Here is a 26,153-nt window from a genome sequence, read left to right on the forward strand (position 1 = left end):
TACTGTATCTCAAAGTACCCCATGTGGAACCAAATTAAATGAACATGATTATAGCCCTTACCAGAGGCACATTAATTTTGATGAGGATGCTTGTGATGCTAAAGTAACCCATTCAAATTCTCTACTATATACTTAGCATATCCATGCAACTGCACAATACAGTGGTTGCCAGTACTATAATCTCTCCTATTTTCACAATAATAATGATATTAGATATCAACCAAATTAAAGACACAGAAACAAATACATTAAATTGATTGGTAGTATAGTGGTTTGGTGTCATTTAACAATGATGATGAGATAGAATTATTGATACTAGGATTAATGGACGTTTTCTTTGACTTTTCTATCTTGAAGTAGTACCATCGACCCAACAGAGCTGTCATCCACAATGTGATCACTCCTGTACATGTGTACATGACATCTTTAGTATAAATTATTATTTTTTCACCTGATAAAGCTAGGAACACTATCATTGAAACATTTAATATGGTGCGTGGTAGTTGAATTTGAAATTTAAAATCATCTGCTTTGCTTTCAGTGACCTTGCCTCCCTGTACACAACACATATAATGGCTCATCAGTAAATGTATTCACTAAATACCTTAAGTATGCTTTATATATGTGGTACATAAAGCATTGCCATGTACGTATTATGTTAAAGCATAGCCACGAGTGTTTGCCTCATGCTTTATTAGCATCTCGGCCGTGCGCTTTATTTTTCATATAGCACGAGCAAGGCTATGCTATACTTTATTTTTCATATAGCACGAGCAAGGCTATGCTTTAAATGATATATGGAACTTTCTAGTCGTGTAGCTTCACCATACACTAGGACTCGTAATTAACACGCGTTGCACGAATTATTAGCAGCCTGAATGCACACAAACTAGTTTAACAAAGTAACTCACACGTATTTCACCATAGTTTGGCATGGTAGACATTCATAGCATATTTTGGCAGGTTTTGCTCACAACCCACAATCGATTTTATTGTGAGTCCATGGTGAAAATATTTCCGTGATATCTCCAGAACTTGTCCATTTACATTAACCGACGTAACAGCAACATTGCCTTCTCCCAACCATCATCGAAGCATTTAGGTATGTCTATAAAAGCAATCCAGTGGTAGAACTCGTGTTGGCTGGAGTGATTGATCACTCAGCGCGGCGAGGTTATCAGCCTTCACCGGCTTGGGTGATTAGTCGTACTGGCGTGGGCCTAACAGGGTGTTAGCCTGCACTAGAGCACATGGGAAACTGTGCTTTATTGCCCACAAAGAGTGCTTTATTGCACCACAAAGAGTGCTTTAGTGCTTTATTGAATGAATAATGCACTCTTTGCGGTGCAATAAAGTACTCTTTGTGGTTGATAAAGCTGTTGGCCGGCTAAGGGTGTACTTTATGAAATTTAAAGTACACTTTTTCCTTGATCTCACCCATGCAAAGTTCTATAAGTGTATATAAAAATAGGGGGTGGGCATGTCAAGAGGCAAAGCCCAGTACTGCTGTTAGTCTTAACACACGCATACACACACACTGTATTTTTGTACACACAAGCATAGGTAGTGCTTTCTACTCTTTTTTACCCATCACTGTACCTAACTGTTCATCACTCATGACTAATACAGCACTCTCCAACACCTTGATCCTCCCATGAAAATTTATATAGCAGATACTGATTAATTGAAATTATATACAGTAGCTTTGTACCAATGCATTCAGCAAACCCAAAATGGCATAGCCATCCACCACAATAACTCCAGAACGTACAACTGCATACTCAAAGGAATAGCTGGCTACAAATCTATCAGTAAACTTGCTATTTAGACAGAACAGAGAATGTAAAATTCAACAAGCATAGTTTACAGTAGACATGGAGATAGTGGGGTGCTTAATTTTGTAGTTGCTTTTATGACTAGCTGAGCACAGCAGAGAGAATGAGATGATGGCACTGCAGATGAACAGTCCCTTGCCAGGAGTCAGACAGAAAGTTCTCTAGCTATAATGTTAAAATGCACACTTAAGTTTGTGGTACAATAATTATTGCATCTAAGGGATAATTATATAATTATTATAACAAATACACAAAATTTGGAATTTTCAACTAGAGTAGGGACCATAGCATAGCACATCGATAAAAAGTACTGAAACAAGCTGGAGTAGTGCACGATATTAAATCACAGCAAAACAATAAAAAGTATTATATCCCTACGGTGCTCAAGATACCATAACGGAAATGCATAGTAGGGACATAACACTTCTTACTGTTTTACTGTGATTTAATATCGTGCACAACTCCTAGGCACTGGCCTATTATGCCCAAAATTTTACCTATTATGCTTTTGAGCATTGCTCAAAAATTAAGCCTATTGTGCTCAAAATTATGCTTTCAAAATCAAGATTATGCTCTAGAACTGACTGTTTTATTAGTGTATATCTGCCTTTCCTGACTGCTGTATTAGAGTAAGTGACTGCTCTATTAGAGTATCTCGATCTTATTTCTGCAAAGTGTGAATAACCAACAACAAAGAAACGGCTTAATAAGTTATATTATGTGTTTTTAAATATGAAATACACTAATAATAGTATTGGCAGTGAATATTTGATTTCTTTCTTGGCGCGTGTATTGCACATTTTAATTAAATTTTCAAACATCGTCCCTATTATGCTGGCATTATGCTTGATGCTTTTGGTCACCTATTATGCTTTAAATTATGCTGGCATAATCGGCCGGTGCCTAACAACTCCAACTTGTTTTGGTACTTTTTATCGATGTGCTATGGTCCCTACTCTAGTTGAAAATTCCAATTTTTTTTGTGCACTTGTTTGTTAACTTTTTTTTGTAAATTATTATGACTGGTGAACCCACGCATACCGCATCTGAAATGGTGCCACAAGCCACAATTATCATCTGAAAAGTGATGCATCCATTAAGCTTCGTTGTCAGCTATGTTCAACCCACTACACAGCAGTACGAATCAAGAACTGTTCAAAAAGCACCTCTGCAATCAAAATAGCCACTATGAAAAAATACCATAGATCCTTTACAAAATATGGACGATTTCCGTTATGAGAGAAGCCATCATGTGCTACCACCAAATTGACACTTTTCGCTGTCAGCAAAGATGAATGAGACACAAAAGAGGACACTGGTAAGTCCATGAAGAAAGCATTGTACGTACTGTGGTATACCAAAAGGCACCTAAAGGGCCGAAGCGATGTCAAACAGTGAAAAAATCATGCCTATAGCTTTAGCCATTATTGAGTTACACTTGTCTGAAGGCATCAGGCAGGCAGTCAGTCAGTAGAAAATTCCATTAAATAAATTATTTTTAAAATTCCGTAGTAACTTGTTGAAAGCGTTTCAGGTTGATGTAAAAGCTTGTTTGGGCTTAATTTTACCTAACCAATACTGCCTCATTGTCGTCAGGGAAAATTGAGGCTGGTTTTTGGGTGATGTTATTGATAGTACTGTATAGTAGGGACCACAAAGGAGTGGCGTGGTCCACGAAATAACATCACCCAAAAACCAGCCTCAATTTTCCCTGACGACGATGAGGCAGTATTGGTTAGATAAAACTAAGCCCAAACAAGCTTTCAGATCAACCAGAAACGCTTTCAACAAGTTGCTACAGAATATTAAAAATATATTTATTTAAAGGAAACTGATGCCTTCAGACAAGCATAACTCGATAATGGCTAAAGCCACGGGCTTGAATTTTTCACTGTTTGACGTCGCTTCAGCCGAAGAAGTGCCTTTTGGCATACCACAGTATGTACAATGCATTCTTCATGGACTTACCAGTGTCCTCCTTTGTGTCCCATTCATTTTTGCTGACAGCGAAAAGTGCCGATTCAACAGTAGCATGTGATGGCTTCCCTTCGTAATGAAAATTGTCCATACTTTTCATAGTGACTATTTTGATTGCAGAGGTGGTTTTCAAACAGCTCTTGATTTGTACTGCTGTGTGATGGGTTGAACATAGCCAACAACGAAGCATAACGGATACTTCACTTTTCAGATGATAATTGATATAACTGGGGCGCACGGCACCATTTCTTTCTTTTGATATGTATGGATTGTAGTGGTGATATTCGAACAGTTCTTGATCCAAAATGCTGTGTAACTGGTTGAACATAGCTGACAACAAAGCGTAACGGATACTTCACTTTTCAGATGATAATTGATATAGCTGGGGCACACACCATTTCAGATGCGGTATGCGTGGGTTCACCAGTCATAATAATCATTTACAAAAAAGTTAACAAACAAGTACACAGAAAAATTGGAATTTTCAACTAGAGTAGGGATCATAGCACATCAATAAAAGTACTGAAACAAGCTGGAGTAGTACACAGTTAAACAATAACAAGTGTTATATCCCTACTGTGCTCCAGGAATTTTCAACTGGAGTAGGGACCATAGCACATCAATAAAAAGTACTGAAACAAGCTGGAGTAATGCATGACATTAAATCACAGTAAAACAATAAGAAGTGTTATATCTCTACTGTGCTCCAAGATCACATAATGGAAATACACAGTAGGGATATAACACTTCTTATTGTTTAACTGTGATTTAATACTGTGTACTACTCCAGCTTGTTTCAGTACTTTAATTGATGTGCTATGATCCCTACTCTAGTTGAAAATTCCAATTTTTTCTGTGTGTTTGTGATTATATAAGCGCTTATTAGCTAAACTCTATTACAATGTATATTTAGTACCACCAATGTTGATTTTAGATTAAGTAGTAGCTGACTTACAAACAAATGGTAATGCAATGACTGTTCTATTAGTGTACCTCGAATCCTTTTCTAACAATTACCTGATTAAGCTGGAGAGACCGGTCAAAAGGATTTTTATATGCTCCTCTATAATTATGTGTTCTAGCATAATACCATACATACTTTACCTAGTACCATGCGATGCTCGAATTGTAAAATAACATGAAGATATATTATTTTCATAGTATAAAGACAGTAGGGAGGAAGGGGGTAGGCTAGCTAACCCTTCAAGAAGTGGAATTTTAATCAGAGTTTTAAGTCATTAATTTGCAAAATGAGTACATATGCATAGTGTTTGTCTCAAAATCTTACAAGCTCAAAGCAAAGATTATAGTATGATACTCGTTATGCCCAAAATCAGTATTTTGGCCACAACTAGCAGTCTCACCTCTAGCTCTTGGATGCTGGAGGTTAGTAGATAATATGACAACAGACTATCTTGAAAATTATTGCTGTTCTATAACAGTAGAGTATATGTGTACTTCACTTGACTGTTCAATGAGAATGTATGTATGACTGTTCTATTAGAGTACTTCGATTTGGGACCAGGTCCTGTATTCTTACCTACACTGTTGGGATAGTTTAAAATAGCTCTCACCTTTTCACCTGTGGTATTAGCTGCAGAAAAATCTTTTTTATGAGTTTTGCATTATATCAGTTTTTAAACTGCTGTAACTTGCCAAGCAGCTAACAAGGTACGCCATTCTAACAAGGTAAGATTTGTATTCCCCAGTATACCCTCAATTCGAGCTCTGGTACCATGTATATGTAGCATGCACTGAGCTGTAACTTGAAGAGAAGTAGAGCATTTGCCCCACATGTCCTATGCTAATGTCATCATTGCTACACATTACAAAGACCAATGGCTGTGTGTAATAAGGAATGCCTCAAATTAAGGAAATCGTATGAATTTGGCTTATGACTCCATATAGTGATCATACCCTGTAAACATAGCTTTACAATAATCAAATGCTCTGGGTGCTATGACATAGAATGGTAACAGTATCAACTCCTAGTATGACAATAGATTGGTGTGTGCAGAAGAACACCCTTTATATAATATCATCCTTATATATCAAACATTCCATTGACATCTGCACAAACATTGTCACTATATACATGGTTGTGATCACTCTTTAGTCTGTTATATTGTGAAGTAATCTCTATAGTTCTTGTACGTTATTCACAATCAATAATATACAATCACCTATTGGTGGATGATATTGTTAACTTACATGGCTAAGGTAGAACCAAGGGTACATTGTTACATCTCGAACAGCCGCGAGCTGTCTATAGTCACATAAGGCAACTAAACACAACAAAATGTGATTCACACTAACCTAATAGATTCATTTCTTTCTATTCTGACATTCAATTGTGCACGCTTAGCACCTTGCATGCTGATACCAGTAAACTGTAAAAAAGATAATAAATTAAAATAGTTGCTCTGTATCAGGACATTTCTGTTCTATCAACTGTAAATAAATAGTTGCAGTGACATGTACACCATGCTAGCAATGTGCAACATAAATAATTATTGACAACAAAGAATAATTTCATGCAAGGACATTTATCTTGAAAATTATAATCTATCAGATGTTATAGAAAACCACAAGCCTATACACATCAAAACAATTTACTCATAATCTTAAAATTATTAAGCTGTCCTATCACACAGTACAGTAGTATATACTAATATATTAGGAATCACGGAGGTTTGCATTTTCTCACGAAAAAAATATATATTGACCAGAAACTAGCCATACAATACCTTTATGGTGCCTTGGCAGTATATTAGTAGTTTAATAATAAAGTCCAAAAATTCCTTCAGTATGGTGTGACCCAAAACATTTCTAATGGGGTACTCCAAAAATGGTCTGGTATAATGCGCGTAGGAGTTCATTACAAAAAAAAAACAACACTGAAAAAGTGCAAGGAAACACTAGGAAGCTAGTAGGGATCAAAAGTACTGAGGATCATCTAGGCATGAGGCTATTATGCTCCAAAAATTGAGCATTATGCTTTTGAGCAGTGCTCAAAAAAATCACCTATTATGCTTGTGAGAATTGCCCGTTATTCCCAAAATTATGCCACCATAATTGTCTAATAATGCCAGTTCATTGCTGTATCAGGCCATTTTCATTGATGTTTAAGCTTCAATCAGTCTTGAATTCTTTAGCTGGTTGCTGTATTAGAGTATTTCAATGTGACTGCTTTATTAGAGTAAACAAAAAAAAGAAACTGCTCTATTAGAGTATCTCGATCTTTTTTAACGGAATTGTAGATTTTCCTACTGTTAAAGCTTTAAAATCACCTCAAAATGCTAGCATAATTCCTGATTCCCACACATAACTATTATTCCCAAAATTATGCCGGCATAATTGCTGCATCCCTAGGATCATCACATGATGTGCAAATTTAATCCTTAAATTAGCCTGCATAGTTAGCAATCTACTGGTGTGGCAAAAGTAAGTGCATCAGGTGATTTCACTTGTTTCAGTGCTTTTATTGTAATAATCCCTACTATACTAAGTTACAACACTATATTCATTTACACTTGTAGTATGATTATAATGCCATGTAAATTTTGACTGCTTTCAGGTAAGGTCTAAGGGCTCAATGACATGAATCTCGCTAAGGAGACTTAGCAATGTAATTATAAACACAAATCAAAGACACATAATATTAACACAATGTAACTCACCGGTTCAATATCCGCAAATGATACATGTTTAAGTTTATCGGGATGATAACCACTGACATTCTTGAAATATTCAGGGTCACAGCCCAGGCAATGTGGATAACAACTATATATTGGAGAATCTATGACACATGTCAACAGTTTGATAAAAGAGTAATTGTATGTGCAATAAATGTATATAGCTCACCCAAAAAATAGTTGGACGTTAAATTAACCATTCCATAACTATAATTGTAAGCATAGTAACCTTCATTAGGTGGATATTGTGATGAATTACTGAATGTATTATTTGTAAGTGTAAAGTGGTATAGTTCAATTCCATGTAACTTTACTTCATGTTTGTAGCATAGTGGTACATGTCTGAAAAATACACACATGAATTTTAGGTACAGAAACTATTTAGATACTTGCCGAACATATCCATCAATAAAAAATGTTATTATATGACTCTTCTTAAGTCTGGGACGGTTACGAAAGCCTAAAGTTCCATAAACACGACGTGCATCTTCACTGTTCCAAGAGAGATTGGACAGATTGTTCCACTGTACAAGTTGAGCCACATCACTGATGTCACTTTTTCCTACAAAACAGAACAATCTTTAAAACAGTTATAGAGCTCTCAAATCTACACGAAAAGGTCATCAGTCTGTCTACATTATTTCTGCTACACTTAAACTTGCTAGTAGTCACTTTGAACCAAGCCACTCAGTACACGTTTTATACCGTATAGAAATGTACTGTGTGTATGTGTTACAGGATACTACCCTTCATAACCATGCACACAGCACAATAGACTACAGCTAGTTAAACATTTTGCCTTATTTTATCTCCTGTCTTTAATGCAGACCTTTCTGTATATTGTACTTTGATTACATACACAAGAGTATGGCTGCTATGCCATTAAGTTGCATGGATACACTGCAGAGTGCATGTACTATGGGATACTAATACTGCTAAGTACATTATCTTCGGTTCCACAAAGAAATAAAGTTGTTACTGCACTTGTAATTGAAAAAACATAGCCACATCTATTTAGATAAAATCTTGAGTAACGGCAGGAATTGTTTGGTAAGGCAACTGCCTCTCTACATAGTAGCCTTGCCATTGCAGAAGTCTATCAAATGTGAGAATTTTGGGAAAACCGTTGCTGTACACACATCAATAGATTGTGAGATATGCAAAGTTAAACATGTCAATTCAGTATAGCTTAACAAGGCCAAAAGCCACAAATTTAAAATTTTCACCATGAATGTAGCCAACCATAATGTTTAACCCACTATAATCAATAACAAGCTAGCTACAAGGGATCCTTGGTTATCCAAACCCCAATGTGTCTCAGGCAATGATAAAAGTGTTCAGATAAGCGAATTATTCAGATAACTGAAGCCTATACATTTATATACAGAGCTCTGTTGAAATACTCTAATACAACATACACTTGTACTCAAAATACTCTAATAAAACAGTCATTTCCAACTTCGGATAAACCAGGGTCAGATAATTGAGGGTCTACTGTACTGATATAACCATTATTAAGAGCAACGTTTCTCACGATGGTATCTGTAACACAGGCACATCACCATGCAGGGATTTGTGTATGTACAGCATGTATGTACTTTAGGGGCTGGTCCCCTGGACAAATCAGCATAAGCTGCCTGTCCAGTAAGTAAATTCAAATATCAACAGAAAATGGCCAAGTAGATTATATCTAATCCAAAACAGCCAAGCTGTAAAAAAAGTGTGCGGCCCTGAGAAAGGCTATGGTGAAAAAAGATGTGAAATCCAAGGTGGCGGCCAAGAAATGGCTGTGATGGTAGGTTAATGATAAAAATTTTAATAATGACAATTCAAGTAAATTTTGTGAAGTGGCACAAAAATTCACCTGAATTGTCGTTATTAAAATTTTTACCATTAACCTACCATCACAGCCATTTCTTGGCCGCCACCTTGGATTTCACATCTTTTTTCACCATAGCCTTTCTGAGGGCCGCACACTTTTTTTACAGCTTGGCTGTTTTGGATTAGATTTCATTTCTTTTTGTATTTGTATACCCCAAAGCCGGCCTATGGCCAGCTTTGGGACTTTTTTAACCTATGTTTTTTTTCTTTACTACAGGAAGAAGAAAAGATGAAGTAGATGTACTTTAAATATTTTATCAGTAAATGTACAAATTATATACATAATACATATGTGACCGGATTTGAGAAAAGGGGCCTTCCACACACATCCAATTTGCCAACTTTGACAATTGATAACTTCAGATTGGAAAGAGCTATTGCCTTGAAATTTGGGCAGTGGTGATTTATTTGCAGCTGAATTCTCCGCATGATGGTTTCTTTGTAGCTGAACTCTCTACAAGGTAATTTCTTCTAGCTGATCTCTCTACAGGGAGATTTGTTTGTAGCTGAACTATCTACAAGGTAACTTCTTCTAGCTGATCTTTCTACAGGGTGGTTTCTTTGTAGCTGAACTCTCTAAAAGGTAACTTCTTCTAACTGATCTTTCTACAGGGCAATTTGTTTGTGGCTGTATTTTCTACAGGGTAATTTCTTTGCAGTTGAACTCTCTACATGGTGGTTTCTTTGTAGCTGAACTCTCTACAAAGTAATTTCTTCTAGCTGATCTCTCTACAGGGTGATTTGTTTGTAGCTGAATTCTGTACAGGTGATTTGTTTGCAGCTGAGCTCTTTACAGAATGGTTTCTTTGTAGCTGAACTCTCTACAAGGTAACTTCTTCTAACTGATCTTTCAACAGGGTGATTTGTTTGTAGCTGAACTATCTACAAGGTAATTTCTTCTAGCTGATCTCTCTACAGGGTGATTTGTTTGTAGCTGAATTCTGTACAGGCGATTTGTTTGCAGCTGAGCTCTTTACAAAATGGTTTCTTTGTAGCTGAACTCTCTACAAGGTCACTTTTCTAGCTGATGTCTCTACACGGTGGCTAGTTTGTAGCTGAACTCTCTACATGGTGGTTTCTTTGTAACTGAACTTTCTACAAGGTGACTTCTTCTAGCTGATCTTTCAATAGGGTGATTTGTTTGTAGCTTCACTCTCTACAAGGTAACTTCTTCTAGCTGATCTCTCTACAGGGAGATTTGTTTGTAGCTGAACTCTCTACAGGTGATTTGTTTGAAGCTGAACTTTCTAAATGATGGTTTCTTTGTAGCTGAACTCTCTACAAGTTAACTTCTTCTAGCTGATCTCTCTACAGGGTGATTTGTTTGTAGCTGAATTCTGTACAGGTGATTTGTTTGCAGCTGAGCTCTTTACAGAATGGTTTCTTTGTAGCTGAACTCTCTACAAGGTAACTTCTTCTAACTGATCTTTCTACAGGGCAATTTGTTTGTGGCAGAATTTTATACAGGGTGATTTCTTTGCAGCTGAACTCTCTACATGGTGGTTTCTTTGTAGCTGAACTCTCTACAAGGTAACTTCTTCTAGCTGATCTCTCTACAGGGTGATTTGTTTGTAGCTGAACGATCTACAAGGTAACTTCTTCTAGCTGATCTCTCTACAGGGAGATTTGTTTGTAGCTGAACTCTCTACAGGTGATTTGTTTGAAGCTGAACTCTCTAAATGATGGTTTCTTTGTAGCTGAACTCTCTACAAGTTAACTTCTTCTAGCTGATCTTTCTACATGGTGATTTGTTTGTAGCTGAATTCTGTATAGGTGATTTGTTTGCAGCTGAGCTCTTTAAATAATGGTTTCTTTGTAGCTGAACTCTCTCAAGGTAACTTCTTCTAGCTGATGTCTTTACAGGGTCACTAGTTTGTAGCTGAATTCTCTACATGGCGGTTTCTTTGTAACTGAACTCTCTACAAGGTAACTTTTTCTAGCTCATCTTTCTACAGGGTAATTTGTTTGTAGCTGAATTCTGTACAGGTGATTTGTTTGCAGCTGAGCTCTTTAAAGAATGGTTTCTTTGTAGCTGAACTCTCTACAAGGTAACTTCTTCTAGCTGATGTCTCTACAAGGTCACTAGTTTGTAGCTGAGCTCTCTACATGGTGGTTTTTTTGTAACTGAACTCTCTACAAGGTGACCTCTTCTAGCTGATCTTTCTACAGGGTGATTTGTTGAAGCTGAACTCTCTATATACTGTACAAGGTAATTTCTTCTAGCTGATCTCTCTACAGGGAGATTTGTTTGTAGCTGAACTCTCTACATGATGGTTTCTTTGTAGCTGAATTCTCTACAAGGTAACTTCTTCTATTGATCTCTCCACAGGGCGATTTGTTTGTAGCTGAACTCTCTACATGGTGGTTTCTTTGTAGCTGAACTCTACAAGGTGATTTCTTCTGGCTGAACTATCTCTTTCCATAGTTGCATGAACTCCCTACAAGGTAACTTCTTCTAGCTAATCTCTCTACAGGGTGACTTGTGTGTAGCTGATCTCTATACAGGTTTCTTGTTTCTAGCTGATCTCTTGAATTCTCTTCAGGGTGACTGCTCTATTAGGATGACTGCTCTATTAGAGTATCTCTATCTCGGACTTGCTGCACCAAGTTGGATTTCGTGTTATAACTCCATGGCTTTAAGTCTGATTCTTCTACACCATTGATGAGCCTTTCTAAGATGATTACTCCATCTGTACAACGATTTTCAAAGCATTACCCCCAAGCGGTTTATCTGGTAGGCGTGGCAAGCAGTCGTTTTTTTATTAGCTAATCTCGATTGCGTAATTGTTACATACTGTTGGTTTTTTCGTTGTATCTTCCTGGTTTTTAGCTCACTTTCTTTCAAACCACAAAAGGTTTGAGGTTCAATAGTTAACCTATTCACCCACCGATTTTCAGCTTCTTCCCATACGCGGTTTACCCTGTAGGCGTGACAACATATTGGTATTATTTTTCGTGAATAATCGCGCATACCTCTTTGCCTGTTTATCGTATTCCAGCCAAAGTTGGTACCGAGATGCGCCTTTATATCCCCCTTCTGTGTGCCACATTTCAAGGCAATCGGATGTGGCGTTCGCGTTTTATAGCAGTTTTTATAAGTGTGCGACAAGAAAAAGAAAAATAAGAAGAAAGAAAAAACGAAGAAACTGAGCCACTTTTTGAAGTCGCATATCTCGGGAACGCGTAAAGCGATTTCGCTCAAATTCGGAATGTGGAGTGCTGCAGTTGGGGGGCATGTCCACAGCAAAAATCGTCTTGTTTCATAAAGGAAGCACAGAGCTACGGAGGTGCGAAAATTGCGTTTTCTTTCTTCCTGTCAATATACTCACGGGTGTTACGCGCCTGCTTCTCGGGCCGCACGACACACTACCGTGTGTCTTGATGGAGTCTCTAGCCTAAATGCCAGGCTCTAAAGCCTCTGAAAGTGGAAGAAATACATGTAAAAATCATCTGGGCAACTGTCCAAGCTGTAGTCCAAGGTTCCAAATGACTGCACACGTCTATAGAAATCCACTTGTGAAAGGCATGGATGTGGTGTGAATGTGCAGTGTATTGGTGTGGCTATCAATTCATGGTAAAAAGTCAAGTTTAATGGTGTGTGCATAGATCAATATGTAAGTAAATGTTAATAATTAATAATCCTGGTCTTGGGGTCTTTTGCATTTAGCTCTACAGTTTGAATGTTTTCAAGGGTTATTTGCAGATATGCAGACCTTTACAACTCTGGATGCTTTGTACATGCAGAGGAGTTGTCAATACATAACGAACGGTAATCTGCATGCTAAAGTTATACGTCTGCAGATTCAAATTCAAGAACAATTTTAAGACACTTCCCAGTAAACAATACTGCATACATACCAGTGTGGGCTACTGTGATTCCATTATAATACCTATCACTGTGGTTACTCTAGGAAAGGTAAAGATGATAACACAACATGACATTAATATTCCTCACCCTTGCAGCAAACTGTGAACTATTGCCTAATCCCAAAAGGGATAGCATTCCAAAGAGAGGCTCATCATAGCCCCATAAGATTTCATATGCAGTTCTCTCTATGAACAGTTCTTGATTGTCGATCATGTTTAAGTATACATTAGCAATGGCTTCTCCAAGCACTTTAATTAACAATTGTTCCACTTCTTCAATTTTATTTAAAATAGTCTGTAAAAGAGTAACATTGTTTACTGATACAAATTCTGGTAACTTTGTTAACATTTAAATATTAACCATGTAAAAAATTGTAGCAAGAAATGCAATATCTAAACAGTAAAGATGTGAAAACAGTGCAGTTTCAAAATATTTGGAAACCCGTGAATGTATAAAAATATATGTATAACCAACAAGATGTTTCAACTGCTCTTTTTAGGCAAACTAGTGTCCAATCAGGTCCCACTGTAATAGTATGACAAATGTCCACATTAGTTCTCACAGAAGTCAATATCATCATGAAAGTGAGTATGCAGTGGCCTTATATGTTATATATAATAGTTATACCACGGCTGCGAGGGATTTTGCTGATATAGTGCTGGTCACTGTAAAGCACTAATAACAATAACAATAATATACACCCAAAGCCTGAGGGCTGCGGGTGTATATGTCGGCAAAATCCCAAGCAGCCGTGGTATAAATGATATATATCACTTGGGGCTCACTCACCTAATAGGTGAAAGAACTAACGAGAACTCATCCCGTTTGCTTTATATACAGCAGCATCTGAAGATCGATCGTGGTTTTAATAGAGTGGGCTAATAGCCATCAAAAAATGTTGTCCATACATTAAAACATCATTAATATGTTACTATGTTTCAACACGCAATGTTAGAAAACTTGTGATTGTGGGATGGAGTTTATATTGTTATCATTTTTGTAGTAAGTTAAGCCAACTAACTTCGCTATTGAGACAGTAAATAATTTATTATATTAAGTTAAGCACTTAGGACTGTAAGTTACTAACCTATTTCAACGTAGCAGTAGTAGCTTTGCTGTTCTGTGGTCTGTTCAAAGGCTGATACGCGGTGGGTAGAAATACGCATCCACGATTTTACAAAACAATTATTTTGTGCCTTCATTATCCTTTACTAACAACCAACTAGTCTATCTTAGCAAATATACTTAGCGTAGCAACCACTACAAAAATGAGTCCCACAATACAAAGCTCTATGTCGCTCAATATAACAAGTCAAAGCGCATTGTTTCTTTGAACTGGCTGGGTATCAAAGTCATTGGCAAACCACTCTCCCATGTATCTTGATATTGCCCGGGCAATATGCGAGTTAAACCCCGAGCGGCGCCTTTGAACATCCACACTAAAGTGGTATATGTATATATATATATATACATGTACTACCCAATTAAAAGTGGTTGCAAGAAAATGTGATCTCTATACCAAACAGCCAAGCTGTAAAAAAGGTGTGGCCTCCAAAAAAGCCAAGATGAAAAAGTTGTGAAATCAAAGAAATGGCTGTGATGGTAGGGTAATGGCAAAAACTTTAACAACGACAATTTAGGTGCATTTGGTGCAGAATCCTAGGATGGGGCAACACAAATTTACCTTAACTTTTGTTCATAAAATTTTGCTATTAAACTACCACCACAGACATTTCTTGGCTGCCATTTTGATTTTACAACTTTTTTCACTCAGACTTCTTTAAGGCCACACCCTTTTTTACAGGTTGACTGTTTCTACAAGTCAGGGGGGGAGAACAGTACTCAAAAGTGGGGGGGGGGGGCAAGTCATGTGGGTTGGCTATAAGTTACAAAGTGTTTTAAAATCATTAACTGTACCTTAGTGTGCTTTGCACTCTAGCATGCAAAGCACGCCAATACTAAGGGGGTCTGGGGGCATGCCCCCACAGGAAAATTTTGAGATTTGGATGCTTTGAGATTGAATCTGCAAGCATTTTCAGTGGAACATGTGTACTTGAATAGGATACTCCTATGCAATGACTATCATTGAGACACTATACAATTAGATACATCAGTAAATGAAGGCATTTCAGATAGACTCATGCTGTTAAGTTGATTATATACATATAAGTGTTAGTGAAGACATATTGAATTAATTGCATATAGCAGGGCAAACTTATAATGATTCCGTTGAATGTTCTATTAGAGTAGTTAGGTGACTGCTCTATTAGAGTATATCGATCTCGTGTACTCCCAGCACTGATTCATACAGTGTTCTATGCTTGCATAACCTTTAGCACAAATCCCAGTAAATAAAGGCAAAGTAAGTTGGCTAATGACTAAAATGGTTACTTTACTTTGGAAAATGGGCATTGGAAAAAGTGAGGGGGGGGGGGGGGGCAGTTGCCCCCTCTGCCCCCCCTATTTCTCCGCCCCTGCTACAAGTAATGTAGCTGTTATCTCTACAGGGTGAGTTGTTTGTAGCTGCTGAATGTCTACAGGGTGAATTGTTATATGGTTGAGCACTCAATTGGATCAGCTTGAGCATTCAGTGAAAATTTGGATCAGCACTCAACTGGATCAGCTTGAGCATAGTTGAGCATTCAGCACTAATGTAGCTGAATGCTCTAAAGAGTGACCATTCTATTAGAACATTTCAATTGTGCACTTGCTACATGTATTTGGTTTTCGCATCATAACTCAGTGGCTTTTAAGCTGATCCACTGACAGATAATACATCTACATGACAAATTTCAGCCTCCTAAGCAAGTTTGCCCAGTAGGCATGACAACTAATGATATTTTATCCATGAAACTTGATCATGCATTTGTTACACATGTTTGGTTCCATGTTATATCTTTACAGTCTTCATCTTGATTCTTTTTCAAACCACCTCTATGATGGTTAATCTGTATTTTCAAAACTTCCTTTGAAGCGGTTTACCCTGTAACCATGACAACATCTCAGACTCATTTATGTAAATAATTGATTATAATTTGTTAACCGTTGATCAGATTTACATCAAACTTGGTACTGCAGTTCTCCTTTGGGCCTTTAGGTGTGCATAATTTCAGCTTGATCAGATAGAGCATTTTTGCAAAGTGTGTAAAAGGAAGGAGAGAGAAAAATGAAGAAAAAGGCACAAAACTTTGGTTGCCCGTATTTTAGGAATGGGTGCAGCAAATTTCTTTCTGCTGTATCAAGTGGGCAACTCCACTGCAACATTCTTTTCATTTGGATGAAGGATCATTTAGCTGCATATGTCTGAAAATCGCAATTTTTTCCTGTCAATAATAAGGTGTGGCTTGGGCTGCACAACACGCTACTATGTGTTTTGATTATTATGGGACATCTTCAGGATATGAATAGATTAAAAGGCCATCAGTCTATCAAATTATTTGTGAATTTATCTAATAAATAGGACAAAAGTTTTCCTAAACTGTACCTTCTATTAGAGTAATTACTTGACTGCTTTGCTAGAGTATCTCGATCTTCACTAGCCCATTAAAAACCACATTCTCAGCAACCACTGGCCGAATTGTCAAATCACATCGTATTAACCATCCAATAAACAGAACAACTTAGTAACCATACATCTAAATACTCGTTATAAACAAAAGAACTCAACTATGTTGTTTATGTCATTAACAATAACTGCAATGAAGTTATCAAGATGTACGGTATGGCCAAGAAAGCCAGCGCACCACACTGTAAGTATATTGACAGGAAGAAAGAAAACAGCTTTTTCATACATTCATAGCTCCATGGCCCCTTCTCCAAAGCACACCATTTTGCATTATAGCTGTCTGCTAGGTAGAGTACACTACACAACTAATTTGATTAAATTTGCAACAGCCATTTGCGAGATATGGGTGGTCAAAGTTTGTTTTAATTTCTTCTTCTTGTGTCATACAGGACTACGAGGGCTTCAATTTTTCTTTTCGCACACTTTGCAAAAATTGCTATAAAACACAAACGTGTAACTCAATTGCTCTACTCTTTGGCACAAATGAGGATCGTGTAATGGTGGATTCACATACCAAGTTTGCTGTGAATCTGAAGAATATCCAAGAAATTACGAGCATTTATTCACGAAAAAAAGTTCAAACTTCTGTCATGGCTAGAGGGTAAACCAAGTATAGGAATAACTTGAAAATTGGTGTGCATATAGGCTGATCATCGTAGCAGTGCCTTTTGATAGTTTGAATAGCAACAGAGTTACAGCAACAAAGTTATAAAGTGAAGACCAAACAAATGTAAAATTGCAGGATAGAGATACTCTAATAGAGCAGTCACCACGGGGTAAAAAGGTGTACTAAAAATGTCGGGAAAAAACATATCAAAGTTCCAACCAGGGACATCCATACCTAACACCTGCATCCTTAACCACTGAACCACTGCTACCTTGGCTGATCACCTCACTTAATCTTTGCTTTATAAATGAAATCTCTAGTTGAAATCTGTAATTTCATAGATCTGCCAATAGAAGTACTAGATTGTTCTAGAACATTCTATGTCTATTCTATTAGAAGTCCTCAAAAAATGTAGAGAGTATTACAATAATATTATCAAAAATTGAAGTAAATCATGCAATGAAATACATTTATACGTCTGTTTTCAATAATCATCTTTGTATCTGCATAGAAAAAAGAAATGTGTGTAAAAACAAACCTTAAAGTCAGCCATAGGCTGGTTATAAAGTACAAAAAGAAGTGAAATCCACAAAAAAAAAAACAGCCAAGCTGTGAGAAAATGGTGCATCCTTAAAATGCCTGAGTAAAAAAGTTGCAAAATCAATGTTGGCCGCCAAGAAATGGCTGCAATGATGTTAACGATAAATATCTTTAATAATGGCTGTGTGCATAGTTAAGATTTATATCATCACAGCCTTTTCTTGGCCGCCACCTTTGATTTCACAACTATTTTTACCCAGGTTTTTAAAGATTTTTGATTATATAAATAGCAAACTCTAAACCTTCCAGCTTAAACATAAAACAGAATCCCAGCTAGACTGTTATCATACAGTACAGACATGGCCCACAAAATAATATCACCCAAAAACCAGCCTCCATTTTCCCAGATGACGATGAGGAAGACTAAGCCCAAACAACCTTTCAGACTGACCTGAAACACTTTCAACAAGTTGATACAGAATCTAAAAAATTATTTATTTAACGGAGTTTTCTACTGAGTTGACTGCCTGACTGACTGATGCTTTTAGACAAGCGTATAAACTCGATAACGGCTAAGCTACAGGCTTGATTTTTCCACTGTTCAACGTCACTTCGCCCCGAGAAGTGCTTTTGGCATACCACAATATGTACAATGCATTCTTCATGGACTTACCAGTGTCCTCCTTTGTGTCCCATTCATCTTTGCAGACAGCGAAAAGTGTCGATTTGGCAGTAGCACGTGATGGCTTTTTTTTAAATTCAACCAGCTTTATACTACAAAATTTACACAGACAGTTACAAAACTAAAGAAGTCAGTCCAGTTTCTGCCTGAACCAACCCAACTGAGTTCATCAAGACTGGTCGACAAAAAAAAAGCAGAAGAGCGGGAGCCTCTTACACATCTGATGGCAGAACGTAACAATGAGAATGACAGGCAGCAACGAAGCCACCTCATTACAGTGGCATATGTGTAGGACCACTTCTCACATAGCAAGGATGCCAAACATTTGTAGAATGCACAAGAATCATCAGCTATCCATGATAGCTTGAATTGGCTTCCCTTCATAACGGAAATCGTCCATATTTCTCATAGTGGCTATTTTGATTGCAGAGGTGCTTTTCGCCCACAAAATAATATCACCCAAAAACCAGCCTCCATTTTCCCAGATGACGATGAGGAAGACTAAGCCCAAACAACCTTTCAGACTGACCTGAAACACTTTCAACAAGTTGATACAGAATCTAAAAAATTATTTATTTAACGGAGTTTTCTACTGAGTTGACTGCCTGACTGACTGATGCTTTTAGACAAGCGTATAAACTCGATAACGGCTAAGCTACAGGCTTGATTTTTCCACTGTTCAACGTCACTTCGCCCCGAGAAGTGCTTTTGGCATACCACAATATGTACAATGCATTCTTCATGGACTTACCAGTGTCCTCCTTTGTGTCCCATTCATCTTTGCAGACAGCGAAAAGTGTCGATTTGGCAGTAGCACGTGATGGCTTTTTTTTAAATTCAACCAGCTTTATACTACAAAATTTACACAGACAGTTACAAAACTAAAGAAGTCAGTCCAGTTTCTGCCTGAACCAACCCAACTGAGTTCATCAAGACTGGTCGACAAAAAAAAAGCAGAAGAGCGGGAGCCTCTTACACATCTGATGGCAGAACGTAACAATGAGAATGACAGGCAGCAACGAAGCCACCTCATTACAGTGGCATATGTGTAGGACCACTTCTCACATAGCAAGGATGCCAAACATTTGTAGAATGCACAAGAATCATCAGCTATCCATGATAGCTTGAATTGGCTTCCCTTCATAACGGAAATCGTCCATATTTCTCATAGTGGCTATTTTGATTGCAGAGGTGCTTTTCGAACAGTTCTTGATTCGTACAGCTGTGTAACGAGTTGAACATAGCAGACAACGAAGCATAATGGTTACTTCATGTTTCATATGATAATTGATATAGCTGGGGCATGCAGCACTATTTCAGATGCAGTATGTGGCATGGGTTCACCAGTCATAATAATTATTTACAAAAAAGTTAACAAACAAGTGCACAAAAAAATTCGGAGTTTTCAACTAGAGTAGGGACCATAGCTCATCAATAAAAAGTACTGAAACAAGCTGGAGTAGAGTATGATATTAAATCACAGTAAAACAATAAGAAGTGTACTGTGCATTATTTATTATGGTCTTGAGCACAGTAGGGATATAACACTTCTTATTGTTTTACTGTGATTTAATATCATGCACTACTCCAGCTTGTTTCAGTACTTTTTATCGATGTGCTATTGTTACTACTCTAGTTGAAAATTCCAGTTTTGTGTACTTGTTTAAAGGTTTTTTGCACAGAAACCCATCTAGGTCAGAATATCCATAATAACAACTCACAATTAGGGGAACATTTATCACAGTGATGTGGTAGTCATGAGGATCACCAATAGATTGATCAGGATCAAAAACATAATATCTATCTCGATGAAAAGTGACCAGTGTTTCATCATTTTTCCATGTAACATTAAACTTGTCATCATACTTTCTATAAATGCAGTATTAGCATTAAGAGATTATTATACCATGTATAGTAGTTACCTGTATACAAATGGTCCAACTTCTTCAACTATTGGAATGTCTCCTACACAAAACTCATCAGGATTTTTAGTATCAAAAATGTAATAAGTTTCATACTGAGGTATGTCAGATTTCACCCAGTCATTTATTGTAGAACTACCAGGTACCAGCTGAAGTTCCTGTGAAGAAAACAGTGCATTTTTGGTGCTAAAAAGATACTTTGTCAGCCATCTGTGTAAAGTGTGCATACAGAAGTGTGCGTATCTACAAGCAAATAGAAGTTACAAATATTGCCAGTGTGAAAAAGATAAATATGGTAGCCAAAAAAGGCTGCAGTGATGTTAACATCAATAAATTTGTAATATATTGTAAAACAGTCAAACGCCCAAGGGTTAAAAGTTGTGAAATCAAAGGTGGTGGCCAAGAAATGGCTGTAATGATATTCAATTTTAATGCAATTAATTGACATTAACATCATTGCACTCAGTTGGACACCATCTTTTTCTGTTTGGGCAGCAAGCTCCAAAGCTGATCGTAGCTTTGAGGCATGAGTTATTACTTGTATTTTTCCTTTACTACAGGAATAAAGAAAGACTGAATATTTTGTGGTAGTGCATGGCTATAAGTGATTACATCTGTAATATTATCACATTATATCTGAACACTCTACAGGGTGATCTGTTACACAGCTGAACATTCTACATAGTGAATTGTCATAGTGAACAGTGTGACTTGTTCCATAGTTAAGCATTCTGCAGGGTGACTTGTTACAAAGCTTAACTTAAAGTGGATAAAAGCAAAAACATTGCTATATGACCATTTTACAGATTGATTTGCTTCTACAAGGTGACTTGTTACATAGCTGAATATTCTTGTAACCAAAAATTCCACAGGAAGGCTTGCTATGCATACTAAAAATTCTCTAGCCAGTTTGGATTAAAGTGTAAGCAGCAAAAGTTGTGATGACAATAAGCCTCCTTGCAAATACAGTGTATAGATTACGTGTACATATAAGTCAAGGCAAATAATTATGTACAGTATACACACATGTATATAATCACCACACTAGTACATGTAGAAGAAGCACGCAATAATAGGAGTCCAATTATCTGACTCAACATTCTGCTTACGTATATTTTTACTGGTTGGTCTAGTTGTCTCTAATAACTATATGAATTCTTGATATTACAGCAATGGAGTGGCAGCCCAACTACAACACTATGAGTAGTTATGGATTTTTGCAACTTTAGTTGGTTAAGCAAAACAGAATGCTAAATCACTTCACACTATTAGGTTAGGGTTAGGACTAACCCCAACCCTAACCCTGTTCACACTATAGCTACAGTATGTCTCTACTTAGTCTTGTGGTGCCCAATCCCAAACAAAAAGGTCTGGTAAAAATGTGTACAAAAAGTTTGACACTTGCTACCAGGATGTCAGCAACTCCATCAGATCGCTCATTGTGTAATGTGTATGTTTCAAAATAATGGTTAATTACCTCTTAAAATCATGGCAAAAATGATAATTTCTGTTTAAATGTTGTACAAATGAAATAATTGACATCAAGCTGGAATTGATGTTATCATGGTAGTAGTTAACATGTAAACATCATCCAATAAACATTCCCAAAGTTCAAAATTGTTTTGCACACAGATTTCCTGGTGGAATCGGGTGCCCACAAGACTTCCACTACAACTGGGCAATCTATATGAGTACATTAGGAGTAAGTAGAATTCGAGGACGAGATGGGTGGGCAAGAAACCCCAAGCTTCCAGAATCCCTATTATACAGTTGTATGATACTCTTGGCTTTGCCTCAGACTTCAGCAATAACTATGGTCTTACCTTTGAACTGTACTAGTTGGTGAATACTGTGACTACACAGTTGTTTTACTAGAGTATTAGCTTGCTATGGCCTTTCACCTTAAAAGTCATGGATTTCACCACTTTCTGGATTCTTCCTCCAACTAAATCTCCAGTTCACAGGAAGAAAGAATCAACCAAAATCATTGCACTGGAAATTTAGCCTCTGCCACCTAGATGGTTAGAAAGGTTGCAGTTCTTTCAAACTTGGTGTGTTGAATACTTGTACATCCAACATGATATTTTATGTGGTTAAATTGGCTTCTTTTCCATTTGCTGGTAGAGCACCTTGAATGAATATTTTGCTCAGCATATCCACAGAAAACCAGCTTCCATGAAAAACACAGACAAGTTTTACTCATTTCAATGTATGGTTTGGTAGGTCAAGAACACTTGAGATCACATTCAAAATCTGGGAGCTCTGGATGCACAAAGTGAAAGAAAAATAATATGGTCAATCACAAGAGATATTAAGATTCGCACATCGTTCCATTGTCTTTCCGCCATTTTTTCTTGAGTGGGGGTGAAGAAAAAAGGTGTGCAGAATAGTTGATCAGTGATGATGAGTGAAGCAAGAATGGGAAACAGGGCATGGATTTGTTTGACAAGCTTTTAAACTCTGTATGCAAGGGCTGCACAACATTTTCCCATTCTACCTTTGTTACAGGCCTTTGCTATTCATCACCACTAATTAACGACCCCTATGGTTCTGGCTGTACCAAAATGCTAATGGAGATTCACCAGACCCTTTTTCTGGCTCTGGGCAAAAGACTATCTCCAACAAGAGAACACAGCTCCAAACCAAAGTAGGTAAGGGTAATGAGGCATTAAAGGTAACATACTATGAAGATCTGTTTCATTTTTGACGTTGTGGACCCTACTTTAGAGCAGTGTAAGTGAACTTCTGCAAGCACCAATGTGCTCTTATGCACCTATCAAAGTTTTGCCCCACCTACCCCCATGCAGGGAAGTAGGAGAGGATTTGGCCCAACTCCAATATAACTGGGAGGAAATTGTATATCTAATTCCTTCCTTTCTCCATTTGAGTGTCTTGATTCTTTGCTACAAGCATTGTCTAAATCCCCACACCTGGGGCATACTCTTTTGCCCACATGGGGGTAGGTGGGACTAAACTTTGATAGATGCATTCAAGCATAGATCAGTGGGTAGTGGTTAAAGCATTAATTTGGTACCAAGTTTGTGGATTTTGAATCATAATTATAATATGTATAAAGTGAAAAACTGGCCGGCAATTTTATTATACTGAAAACTGGTAGCATAGGTGCTGGTATTATGGGTCAGGGGGTATTGTGGGTCACATGCATAGCTTAAAATAAATTTAATAGGTTGAATCATGCAGATTTAAGACGAAAGGGATGCTACGTAGCACTTTAGATCAACATAAAAAGTGATCATAAGCTAACCACAAATCCAATTAAGAGGTTACATGGCAGGGTTTTAAACTATGTCACTATAGAAATAACATTCCAGATTAGCTACCTGTATCCCTTACCATGTAGTAAGCAGGACAAAGACACGTACTAACTTACTAAGTTAACTAGGTGTTTTGATAATCCTTACAGTTCCTGCAAATTTTCCATAACATTTACCATAATTCAACTTGAAATGATAACCTTACGAACACAATGACTCATTATACCCCCATATGACTTATAATACCAATACTTACATGGCTTCAGTGAAAAGATCAAACACCTAATACATGGTAAGTAAATTTTGAAATTTTAGGATATTATGAATGTAGCATATGGTTATTGGGGCGAGCCTGAGCGAGCCCCACACTAGCGAGTCAACGGTGTAATGGACCCGTTTACAAAAAATTACGATGAGAAACGGAGTCAATGTGTAATGGACCCGTAATACGACAATAAATTACGATATAAAGCGGATACCTTACACTTGCTCCAGCGTAATGATTCATATCACGATAAATCAACGGCGTAGATTACTGCCTTCCCATATTTGGCGATGTGTAATGGACCACATCACGAGAATTACCGGCCTAGATTACTGCTTTCCCATATTTGGCGATGTGTAATGGACCATATAACGGGATTTACCGGCGTAGATTACTGCTTTCCCATATTTGGCGATGTGTTATGGACCATATCACGGGATTTACCGGCCTAGATTACTGCTTTCCCATATTTGGCGATGTGTAATGGACCATATCACGGCATTTACTGGCGTAGAGATAGAGAAACCCCTGAAGATGTGGAAAGAAGAAGGTGTAGAGACAGGGAGTATATGAGACGGCGAAGAGCAGGGATGACAGCGGAGCAGAGGAGAATTGAAAGAACTAGAAATGCACTGCCCTCCCCACAAATCCCTACGCAATTTAATCGGGAAGTTCCATCATTTAATGATCCTGCCGTCATAAGAAAGATGTGTGAGTTTCACGAGGGCCTACTCAATTTAGAATTTTCATGCTGTGTAGTCTGTATGGAACGTTTCTCTTCCATATCCGTTAATGCTATGAACGTTTGTAAAAGATGCACAGTGGATAAACATTTGATCCTACAGTTGACTTATCAATAAAAGCATCAAGCTTATACTGATACAGGTAAAATCCATGAGCAATATGAACTATTCATACAACTCGTAAGGTCTATAGTAGTTTGCACTGCCATCAATACTTCAAAGTCATCAGGCTCGCCCCACAATGCTGTTTGCATCTGTCTAGTACCTTTCCCTACAAGTATAGTATAAAATACTGGGGTCACTGTATTAGGTAATAGCAGTGCTTTTAACTTAAGTGACTCTTAATTACCACAGCCACTCTATAAAGGTTACTCAGTAAAGGTCAAAATCAAGGATAAACAGACATATAAACCAGTTAGGCCCCTATTTGGTGATTATTAGTTTCTCATCCACCGCCCGCATCCTTCTTAAGCTACCGCATGGTAAGCCATTATTTACTCTGTGCATGCTTAGAAGAACACGTGATACCAAACTGTTATAATTTTTTGTTGACGAACGCTACACTGCGCTATATATCGCCAGAAGAACTGTTGTTTTCCTTAACAAATTGTTGCAGTGCCAGTTGCAATCGTGCTCTATCGACTTCATCAAAGCAGGCTTTCAGTTGACTGTCGAAAAACAGTTGGCGATCACGAAAAGTAGAATCAGCTGGTGAAGAAAATGTTTGTAAAAAGAAAGAAAGACAATTTGGACAAGGTCTGTACATCAGTGTGTTAATATTATAAAATAATGGCATAATGGTAATACCCTCCCGCCCGCATCATAATAATTAGAAAGGCTGGATGAGAAACTAATAATCACCGAATAGGGGCCTTACTGTATGTGCCAAGTTTCATGCTTTTATCAAAAGTGCACCTAAAAAGCCTAGGACCCGTAGCCTGTAGAGCAATTTTAGCTAACTTAACCATAGATTATAGACACACCCCTATAATCTATGATTTAACACTTCACTGATTTGGCGAAAAAGCTACTGAATTGTACGTGCCCAGCTCTGAACCAGAACATGGCGTTTTGTTTATGACCAAAACGTGTACCTTTTCAACGAAGAAGAATAATATCTCATCGGCTAATCCTAGTCCAACCGCCAGGGAGAAAAGTATGGTCAGAAAAAACGAAACAACACAGCAAGCAGACCAGCACCGTAGTCTTCTCTTGAAACAACACTTCAAACAGGCGGAGCAACACTCCGAGCAGTAACAACAGCACATCTCGAATATATGCATACTCAATCTAGTCTC

The 26,153-nt window shown here is 37.5% G+C and overlaps 1 protein-coding gene across 2 annotated transcripts; it reads right to left on the minus strand.

Annotated features, from left to right (window-relative positions):
- Positions 1-180: 180 nt before the first annotated feature.
- On the minus strand, positions 181-26,153 carry LOC136238307 (lysosome membrane protein 2-like). Of its 2 annotated transcripts, XM_066028716.1 has the most exons (12): positions 25,950-26,153; positions 20,573-20,730; positions 20,372-20,519; positions 13,344-13,550; positions 13,247-13,295; positions 7,901-8,069; positions 7,677-7,849; positions 7,493-7,611; positions 6,129-6,202; positions 6,024-6,078; positions 452-554; positions 181-403 (listed from the first exon to the last, which is right to left on the minus strand). In XM_066028716.1, the coding sequence occupies exons 1-12, from the start codon at positions 26,136-26,138 to the stop codon at positions 249-251; spliced, it is 1,599 nt and encodes a 532-aa protein (XP_065884788.1). In that variant the 5' UTR covers positions 26,139-26,153; the 3' UTR covers positions 181-248. The 2 variants fall into 2 exon arrangements, with proteins under 2 accessions (XP_065884788.1, XP_065884789.1); XM_066028717.1 differs by lacking the exon at positions 452-554 and having other exon boundaries at positions 262-403.

This window comes from Dysidea avara, chromosome 11 (assembly GCF_963678975.1).
Source record: "Dysidea avara chromosome 11, odDysAvar1.4, whole genome shotgun sequence".
Taxonomy (NCBI): Eukaryota; Metazoa; Porifera; class Demospongiae; order Dictyoceratida; family Dysideidae; genus Dysidea; species Dysidea avara.